Here is an 11270-nt window from a genome sequence, read left to right as displayed (position 1 = left end):
CAACTTTATGAAAGAGAAAGAAAAAAGAATGTAAAGATATATAATGATTTTTATGTAGGGTTTCCGTGAAACATGGAATGAGTTTCGAGAATTCTCCATGACTAAAAACGCTGGGAAACTCTACTCGATTAAATGTAGATAAGGGAGATAATTCTTTCATGAGTGTTTTTTTTTTTAACGCGTTCTTTATGAAAAGCTTTAAAATTATATACACCATACTTTTAAGAAAGTACATAAAATTTACAGAAAAGTTATTACAATCCATTTCCTCTCAATTAATCTGTTTTATTATATTTTTTTAATTAAAAGGTTGAAGTTATACACAAATTTATACAAAAAGTATCGCGTCGAGCAAATGGTATTTTGATAAACCTTATTGTAAAGCAATTCTTGTGGTTTCTTTATTTTACAGATAAATAAAGAAGAAATAAAAGTATTTCTTTTCCTTCAGGCTACTGGCAAATTTCTGTGATTTTTTAAACAAAGAAATAAATAGACAAATAGCAAAGAAAAGAGGGGGATAAAAAGTGCTCACATGCTAGATGTTGGTGTATATGCTGAAAAAAGCCAGCGGCAGTGATCACGTGAACAGCAAAGCAGCGTTCATGCAGATGTGGAGTTGTACTAAAGCATAAAAACATTTAGCCAAAATAATAAATATGCAAATACGTAAAGAAATAAAGAATTCATTTCAGCTCGTACAATTCCTTTTGATATAGATATATAGATGTCATAATATCAGGATATATGAACGATGTGCGGTAGATTTTTTGCGAAAATACTTAGTCAAAATGTCCACTCACCAAGCATTTTTTCCCGCCAGAGAAGTAGAGGAAAGAAGAAGAGGAAGAGAGAAAAAAACACAAGTAATATTATTTATTTATTTATTATGAAATAAGTTTTTGCGAAAGAAAAAGATATATTTAAAATGTTAGTACTGCAAAAAATCGAGACAAGAGACAATCGTTAATATTTGTTACATACAATTGTACAATATTTACTTGTAGACACATAAAAATAATGAAATAAATGCATGTATTTATACTAATTTTGTAAGTTTTTCTTCTTCGTTGTCTTGAAAGTATTTTCTATTTAAGATTGCTAAAACGAAATCATTGTGATTATAAATCTGTATGTATATACCATAACCGGCCGAAACCGTAAGGATGATCTGGAAACATGACTGATGAGAGAAGGCTGCGAATGACCCGTCCTTGTTTTTTTCTGTCTGTCTTTGTATCGTCTATCTGTCCGGTTGTTTTATTATCGTCTGTTGCGTTCATGTTCCACTTTTGGGATTTATATATATATATATATATATATATATATATATATATATATATATATATATATATATATAAGCACTATTAAATCTCCGAGCGAGAAGTAAACAGCAGCAGTACGGAATCGTAGAATATAATTGCCAACTAGATGTGGCGGTCCCATAGAGGACGATGCTACTGTTGTTTTTAGCCCCAGAAGGACATCTCCTCCAGCTGGCTAACGACACACTGTATCCGATTAGTATTTGCGAGGGAAAATCATCGTTCCCATATATATATATCAAACAAAGTTTGTTTCTATGATTTTAGGTGTGTATGGTTTACTCTGAACGATGCAACGTCATCTCTCTTATCTTCTTTTATGTTTTACTTGTTTCAGTCAATGGATCACGGTCATGCTTGAACACCACATTGGAGAGTTTCAGTCGAACACTTTGACCCTACTAATGTATTTTTTGTATCGCCTAGTACTTGTTCTATCAGTGTAGTATGTTGAAAAGCTAAGTTACGGGTACTTAAACAGACCAACCCCGGTTGCCAAGCAGTGGGACCAGGGACAAGCATAACACGAATACACACACGGGATTTCAGTTTCCGTCTTCCAAATCCACTCAAGAGGTCGACTCGGGGCTATAGTAGATACCAATTGCTCGAGGTGACAAGTAGTGGGTTTGAACCCAAGACCACATGGTTTGTATGATTCTACGTGTGTGTGTGAGTTATGCAGAACGATACACTGGCGCCTTTTAAACAGTATTTGATATTTCATGTGTTTCAGTTACTGGATTTCGGCCATGATAGGGCAACGCCTTGAAGAGTTTTAGCCGCAGAAATCAAGCCCAGTACATATTTTTTTTTTTAGTCTGGTGCTTGTTCCATCGGTGTCTTTTGCTGAACTTCTAGGTTACAGGGACGATACAAACTAACAGCGCCAAGCGGTGAGGTGGGGGAGGGACACACGTAGACACAAAGACACACATAGATACACACACAGATGTACATACATATATGTATATATATGCGTGTGCATATATATATATATATGCTTTCGGCACGAATGGTTTTTTTATACGGCGCCGTTTTTACAATCCTGTAAATAATAATAATGGTATTTTTATATAAGCTTAAAGCTTATGGCGATCATCATGATAAGCCTTAGACAGAAAAAAAAGAAGGCTTTCCTATATATATATGTGTGTGTGTGTATATATGTCTGTGTATATATACGTGTGTATAATATATATAAAATACAGTGCACATTTAAACACATTAAGAGGTTTCCATCATAGGAATCCCTTACGCTAGAAAGAACAGCTAAAGTCCAAAACCACTAATTAGGGATAAATTCTCGAAGGGAATGAAAAATAAAAACATTTACCATCTATTTCCTGGACCATGGTTTCTGATTTATTTTACCAAATAAAATAATTTGCTAGGCGATACAAACACACATATACACACACACGCACATATATATATATATATACATATACACACACACATATATATATATATATATATATAGATAAGAAAGTTGTTTGGTAAAGCACGTGGGTGAATATATAAGAAATAGTAAGTGTGAAAAAACGACAGAAGCTTAAATGTTAAAAAATATATATATTGTGTCAAAATGTCTGGAGAATATGGAAAAATTTTCCTTTCCTAAAATGACATATTTTAAATTTTAAAGAAATTACCTGTAGCTACACGCGAAACCGGTAATTCTTTAAAAATTTAAAATATGTCATTTTAACGGAAAAAAATTTTTATTCTCCAGACATTTGACACAAATATATATATTTTTAACATTTTCACATTTACTATTTTCTTATATATATATATATATATATATATATATATATTTAAATAATAAGGGTAAAAAATTGAATATTTATATGATCAATATCAATTTAAAACCAGTGGCCTAGCATATTGAAAAAATCTGAAGGGTTTGGCGCGCCAAAACGAAGACTTTTGAAATATACCCCCAAATATAATTGGCAAAGCTATATGCATGTTCTATTTCGTATGGACGTTTCGTATATGGTTCTTCAAACTATATTTGCTTTGACGGTTACACTGATGAATTGCAGACATTTACGTACTTAAATGGTAACAATGAAGTTTGGTATGTGACTAATCATTATATTTTGTATTTTTTTCATTTATTTTGCTCGCTTACGTTCTGGTGTTTGCTGAATTTTCGTGAGAACAATCTTTTCTCAGTGATCAGACCATATGGGATCTACATCTCGCATATTGGATGTCCACTTAGTGGTCATCCCTCTTATATGTATGTAATATACGCATATATATATACGACGGACTTCCGCACAATTTCTGTCTACTGAATTCGCTCAGAAATCATTGGTTGGCCTGAGTCTATAGTTGAAGACACTTGCCCAAGGTGCAGCGTTGTGGGACTGAATATGACGCCACGTGGTTGAAAAGCGAGTTTATTAACCACGTAATCATACCTACAAAAATATTTAGGAAATAAATTGGAAGCTACTGAAGAGTTCCATCTTAATTTCGTCGACTTTGCCTTTCATCCTTTCGAGGTCGATTAAATAAGCACCAGCTACACACTGGGGTCGATATAATCGACTTAATCCGTTTGTGTGTCCTTGTTTGTCCTCTCTGTGTTTAGCCCCTTGTGGGTTGTAAAGAAATAGGTATTTCGCCGTCGCCCGTCGCTACGTTCTGAGTTCAAATTCCGCCGAGGTCGCCTTTGCCGTTCATCTTTTCGAGGCCGATAAATTAAGTACCTATGAAACACTGTGGCCGATGCAATCGACTAGTCTCCTCCTCCCAAATTTCAGGCCTTATGCCTATAGCAGAAAGGATTATTATTATTATTGTTATTATTATTAAGGCGGTGAGCTGGCAGAATCGTTAGCACGCCGGGCGAAATGCTTAGCGGTATTTTGTCCGTCCCTACGTTCTGAGTCCAAATTCTGCCGAGGTCGACTTTACCTTTCATCCTTTCGGGGTCGATGAAATAAGTATCAGTTACGCTCTTGGGTCGATGTAATCGATTAGCCCCCTCCCTCAAAGTTGCAGGCCTTGTGCCTATAGTAGAAAGGATTGTTATTATTATTAAAGGGCGAGTTGGCAGAATCATTAGCACGCCGGACAAAATGCTTAATGGTATTTGGTCTGCCGTTACGTTCTGAGTTCAAATTCCGCTGAGGTCGACTTTGCCTTTCATCCTTTTGGGGTCGATTAAATAAGTACCAGTTACGCAATGGGGTCGATGTAATCGACTTAATCCGTTTGTCTGTCCTTGTTTGTCCCCTCTGTGTTTAGCCCCTTGAGGGTAGTAAAGAAATAGGTATTTCGTCTGCCTTCATATTTTGAATTTAAGTTCTATCGAGGTCGACTTCGGGTGGGGTCAGTGAAATAGTACCAGTTGAGCACTGGGGTCGATGTAATCGACTTAATCCTTCCCTACAAAATTTCAGGCCTTGTGCCCATTAGTAGAAAGGGTTTTTATAAACATAGTCGTCATTCTCAGGTTATTATAATCTGGCAGTATGTACAATGCTTTCGTTAGTTGTTTCAGGCGCCTGTGGAGTTGCGAGCAGACATAGACATCCTTCGGCTCTTCACTTTTTAACGTGGTAGTTCTCAACCATTTTTAATCTATTTTAACGTGGTAGTTCTCAACCATTTTTAATCTATGAACCTCTTTGATAGCGACTTTATTCTGGTGGACCCCACTCCCATCCATAGCCACTAGTTTATAGATACTATATTGTTTTTTCACACGTTCACTATTATAGCTTTGTAGCAACACTCTCTGTGAGAAAATGTTTCAATGACCGGAAACATGTATTATGTAGGGTAAGAAGCCAAGCTGTTTCTCGCAATAAATATATCTAAAGCAAAATATTTTCACGCAATCTTTTTAATATTACAGTGGATTCTCAATTTACTTGATACTTTGCTTGTATGAACCCGTAAAATTCTTATGTGGACCCCCCCAGGGGTCTCATGGATTTTTGGCTGAGGAACCACTGGTTTAACGTAATGGCACTTCGAGGTTGTAATAGCTGGTGATAGAGAGGGCCATACCAGCGTTAGGTTGATGCTAATTTTCAACCTAGTGGACTTGAACAACGGGAAATAAGCGAAGACATAACATGCCACCCAATTCTGGAATCGAACTTGCAACTGTTTAATCGGGAGCTCAACACACCTAACCGATGCGTGTTCACATTAGTATTGAATTAGTGTATTATATTAGCTTCGTGCTTTTATCATGGAGGTGCCTACTTTCACGATGAAACTAAATAAATATATATGCTACATTAAAGAATTGTGTATGAGTCGTATATCGACATATGCAACAATACGTGCATACATACATATATGCAAACATGCATACATATATAGATGTATTGGCATACATATATGAGCATACATACACGTACCTGTTATATGTATATATATATATATATACGTATATATATATGTATATATATGTATGTATATATGTGTATATATATATGTAAGTATATATGTATACATATGTGTATATATACATATATATGTATATGTATATATATATATATGTATATATATGTATGTATATATATATGTATGTATATATGCATGTATTGTATATATATATATATATATATATATATATAAGCGATGCATTGACCAATCAGAACTCCGATGAAGCTTATTTCCAATTCCAAGAAAGCAGACGATGGACCTAATTCAATTGGGCCTCCATTGATAAAAGCTATACAAAACTACGTATATTAGATGTGTGTCAGTATTATTGTCGTGTGGCCAGAGTTAATGGAGGAGGGTGGAACGAGAGGGAAGGAAAGAAAGGGCGAGGGAGAGAGAGATAGAGAGAGAGAGAGAGAGAGAGAGGGTGGATACATGTGTCTATGTCTGATTATAACTACTAACATTGGCACTTCTTCCAAATTTTGTAAGGCAGAGAAATACAAGCTGTCACTCCTGGAATTATAAGAGTGGTACACACAACTAGTATGCTGTAGTTTAATGGGGGACAGTTGTGTGTGTGTATGTGTGTGTCTGTCTGTATGTACACACACAGCTATATATATATATATGTGTGTGTTGTACAAGCACATATATATGTGTGTGTACAATATACACACGTAAACGTATGCATTTGTGTATTTTCATGTACTTTGCATGGGTATGAGTTTGAATGTAGGTATGAGATAATGAGAGTGTGTATGTGTGTGTGTCTGAGAGAGAGAGAGAGAGAGAGAGAGAGATGAGAGAGGGAAGGAGAGAGAGGGGTTAGAAGGAAAGAGAAAATTGAGGAGTATGTATATTTTTGCGAGCTTATGTATGTATGTCCGTTTATATATATATATTCGTCAGGAAGTGTATATGAACGTGTGTTTGTGTGTATGTGTGAAGGTAAGTTGATGTATGTAACAATGCATCTGTGCAATTTTATGCGTGCCATGGTGTAATTTCCATAGGGACGAATACTTTTACTTGTGAGTATGTGTGTGCGTGCGTATGCATTTGTGAAGAAAAAGTATGCGTCAGACAATTAGGGAATATAAATTCACGCATGAGTTGTCTCATGTACTGCCGTTATTATTCGATCCTGTTGTCTTTCGTACTTTATTGCTACCACGAAAGGCGTAACTAATTTCTTTCGATAGAATCGATACCCATGTCGTGGGAATTAGCGAACGAATCAATTCCTCGTTATTCCTTTCTTACGAGAGTCAATAATGCAACACAAGAAAGAATACCAGGAAAAAAATTCTGTCGAAATACCGAAGACTGCTATTTATTTTATTATTAGAATTAATATCAACGAATTTGATTTGATTTTCTCCTGTACTTTCTTTCAAAATCTCTGCTGGTATTTCCCTGAACATGCTAGCAACCTAGCAGGCGACACAGATATGGTGCATACGACACATACATAATACTGCTGACAGCACACATACGGTGCAGGCTACAAGGGTAACGTCGCATAACAAGCGACATAATGTTATATACGATGTATACACGGCGCAGACGACATAATTTACGAGCCCACAGGGGGCCTGTACGTGGTCATTCTACATACTTGAAACAGCAGCCAAATATTTAAACCACATTTAAACGCCTTAAAAAGAATAAAAGGACATAAGTTAATGAAATTCTATATACGCTGTCTAAATAAAACGAAGAATGGATGTGATATGAACAAGATTTTGGAGAGTATTTCTAGCAGGTCTGGCAACTTTGTAGAACAAGCATGGGTAGCCTTCTTCGATAAGTGGGCCGCATGAGACATAGCTCATCATCAGACGGGTCGCTCTACTAAATATGAAGTAGATATAGTATCAGAAATACTCCAGGATCAATTCTCACAATGATTAGACGTGTCACCAAACAAGAAATTTTTTTAGTAGCAGTAGTGAAACAGTTTCGGACGTTTGCGTTCTGAGTTAAAATAGTTCTTGGATGGACTTTGCTTCTCATACTGCATCGCTGGATCGGTAAAACCTCGCCTACCTCTAACCCCCACTTTTATTCCTAGTAGGCGCCACGATATTAAGGAACCTTTCTTTCCAGAAGTACCATTCTCGATATTCTAACCCTGCACACAGACTTGAAGATTTTCAAATGTGGTGTTTGAGGTTTTTAGCGAGGGAGTCATTTCTAGATAGGCGCAGATATACTTCATAATTAAAGAAGTAACCAGAAGAAAAATAATGAAATATTTCGCTTGTGTATTATGTTATTAAAGCCACAAAATAACGAAGTAGTTCTGGCGTTTGACCAAGAGTTTTCCAAACCCTTAGCTACAAGGTAGAAAACCTAAGAGGCGAACCATTCAGGTCTGTGAAGATACAGAGTTATCTCCGTCAACGGCGTCAAGGTGAGCTTCTAGCTAAAGACGGTGGCAGTCGTCCAGTTGGCAGGAGGAAGACCAATGGTCTTGAGAAGACTAAGTAATTAAAACATACACACATCGCCTCCACCAAACATATAAAACTTAAATGCACCCCACCACACACAATGTACGTTTATGCTCTTAATATTTCAAGAGAAATCCTCAGAAACTCTCTACTATATTCAATCTATTTATAATTTCCCAACACGCAGACACTATTCTCAGATATTTGCTCTTCAGGACATTGATAAATGTAATTTTAAATCCATGTTGGAGACAATAGAGAGATAATTATTAAAGTCATTAATTACTGTAATTTGATAATTAAAATAACAACGAACCAATCACCGAGAGTACGTCTGCAGGTTATTTTCTGTCGCAAATTAGTGCTTACAATGTCTAAATATCATTTTCATTATAAAAGAATAACAAAAGAGTTAATTAATAATTGTTCTTAGTTGATTAATGAAGATGTTTTGAAAGCTTTACTATAGTGATATTAGATGTTTTATTGGCAGCCATATTTTTTTTAAGAAAAAGATAATTTGGAAATTTAGACTTTTGAAGGGAAAAGCTTTCAAATTAAATAGGTTACAGGGAAATTTTTATGTTTCACAGAATAAGAATGGAGGTTTTAAACTTTGTTTCCGCAGGCGTTGCTGTGTAGTAGGAATTTTGCTTACCAACCACATGGTTCCGGGTTTGTCTTACTGCGTGGTACCTTGGCCGAGTGTCTTCTACTTTAGTCCCGGGATGACCAAAGCCTTGTGAGTGGATTTGGCAGATGGAAACTGAAAGAAGCCCACTATGTGTATGTATGTATTATGTATATATATATATATAAATATATATGTGTGTGTGTGTATGTGTGTGTATGCGTTTGTTCCCCACCACACCGTTTGACAACCGGTGTTGATGTGTTTACGCCCCTGTAACTTAGTGGTTCGGCAAAAGAGACCGATAGAATAAGTAACAGGTTTTAAAAAATGAGCTGGGGGGTCGATTAATTCGCCTAAAAATTCTTCAAAGCGGTGCCCCAGCATGACTGCAGTCTAATGACTGAAGCAAGTATAAGATAGTCTCTAACCGAAATTCAGTATCAAGGAAAGGGAGTCTGTCAGGACACACTGTAGAGTAGTCTGATGATATCTTGATTCTTTGGTTGATGGAGTTGAATATGCGCCGGAGGAATCTGAGAATAATATCATGGAGAACATCCAGGGCCTAGCTTATTCCATCCACCAAAGTATCAACAGACTACTACCCCACAATGTGTCGTAATAACAGACTCTGTCCTTAATATTGAATTTTAGCTGGAAAGACAATTTATACACAGCAAAATTTAGCTCTCCATTCTTATTTTGTGAAACCCGTGGTCTCTAATTATGTTGTCCATAAGAACTCAGCAATATTTCATTTCAGTTGACCAATATTTAGAAAATAATTCACTCACCTGCGTTGTCCTTTGCCGACACACAAAGTTTCGTCTGTTCTCTTACAGCTCCTTTCGAAGTCATAGTTTCATAGACGAAACAGAAACCTACAACCTTCTCGAATATATCGAAAAGACTACAATTAAAATATACGCTACTTATATTCCTGAAGGCGAATCTTTCGGCGCAGTATTTGGCCTCCAGAGGCGAAGCTAGGGAACCAGATACTTTCCGATGCATCGCATACATACGTATTCTGTCCGTTACCACAGAACATGTTGGTTGTTGAAATTCTATGGTAACACTTTCGTAATATTTCAAACTTTGTCGATCCACTATATTAAGGTTATAATTATCACTCCATGTTATACTCATATTAGAACTTTTAGCGATTATTTGATCAGGAACATGTCCTTTCCGTTTTGAAGACCGTAATTCGGCGTGGTATTTCCCAGGAAGTTCGGTTTTATTACAAGGAAACTCATAAGTTGTCTTCAAAGATATATCATCGACGTCTAAACTGGCGATTCGCACTGGCTTTATGTTCTTGATAAATTTAGACTTCGGTACTTCACCCCAAAATATCAAGTCTATATGTAAGCTGTGCGTATGAATCCGTGATTTACAAATAGCGTTAGAATCGATTGATACAGTTATATTGTTTTCAAAAGCATTTTGTTTGGGAGGAAGTTCTAAAACGGTCTTCGGCCATAGAACATGAAAGTAAAACTCGTCCAACACTTTACCATGTCTTTGTGAGTAGATGCGGTAAACATAGCGACCGGCGCTGACGACTACTCCACAGGCGATTTCTCGACTTCTAGAGTTGCAGCCAACACTCAACGTTTGGATTTCACTCTCTCCCGTTTTTTCTATGGCCAAAAGAGCGATGTAAGCATTTGTCAAACATTCATCGTGAGGTATGGTGTAGTTCAGCATCAGTTTTCCGGAGAAGGCTGTGTATGTGTGAGGAGCAATTATTTGATATCTTCGATCTGAAATAAATAAATAAATAAATAAATAAATAAATAAATATTTTACCAATTTACACATACATACTTATATTTACATATATAGACACAAGCGTTAATATTTCTCATATAAGTTATAGCGGCGAGCTGACAGAATCGTTAACCCCCGAAGCAAAATGCTTAGCGGTATTTTGCACGTCTTTACATTTTGAGTTCAAATTCCGCCGAGGTCAACTTTGCCTTTCATCCTTTCCGGGTCGATGAGATCGACTGTCTCCCTCCAGGCCTTGTGCTTATAGTTGAAAATATTATTTTATTGAGAAGGTCAGTGAGTTAGCAGAAGCGTTAGCGCGTCGGACAAAAATGCTTAGTTGCATTTCTTCTCGTTCGTTACATTATGAGTTCAATAAGACGTTTCGAACCTATGCTCTGACCTGATGAGTGACTATATTTAAATTGAATTGATTTTACTATTATCAGTTTGAAAATATAGCCACCAAACACGTTGTCTTTTAACCAATTATATACTACTTGTTTATTATTTTGTACTTTACTTAATTATTGGTATATGTTTGATCGTATTTCTATTTGTTTTTCTATATGGTATGATTTAATTATATCGTTGTTGAATTGCTACATGGTGGTTCTTCTCTAATTTATATATATATATATATATATATATATA

At 36.0% G+C, this 11270-nt stretch overlaps 1 protein-coding gene across 1 annotated transcript in view; it reads right to left on the bottom strand.

Moving 5' to 3' along the window:
• Positions 1-10613, bottom strand: part of LOC115218574 — a gene marked incomplete at its 5' end in the record, with an annotated part of 25568 nt that extends 14955 nt beyond the window's left edge. Inside the window, 1 exon segment of the mRNA XM_029788465.2 lies at positions 9635-10613. Within this exon segment, the coding sequence (XP_029644325.2) occupies positions 9635-10613 (979 nt within the window).
• Between the last annotated feature and the right edge of the window lie 657 nt (positions 10614-11270).

Source organism: Octopus sinensis, linkage group LG13, assembly GCF_006345805.1.
Source record: "Octopus sinensis linkage group LG13, ASM634580v1, whole genome shotgun sequence".
Taxonomy (NCBI): Eukaryota; Metazoa; Mollusca; class Cephalopoda; order Octopoda; family Octopodidae; genus Octopus; species Octopus sinensis.
The sequence above is the reverse complement of the archived record's forward strand: the minus strand, read 5'-3'. Positions and strand labels throughout refer to the sequence as shown.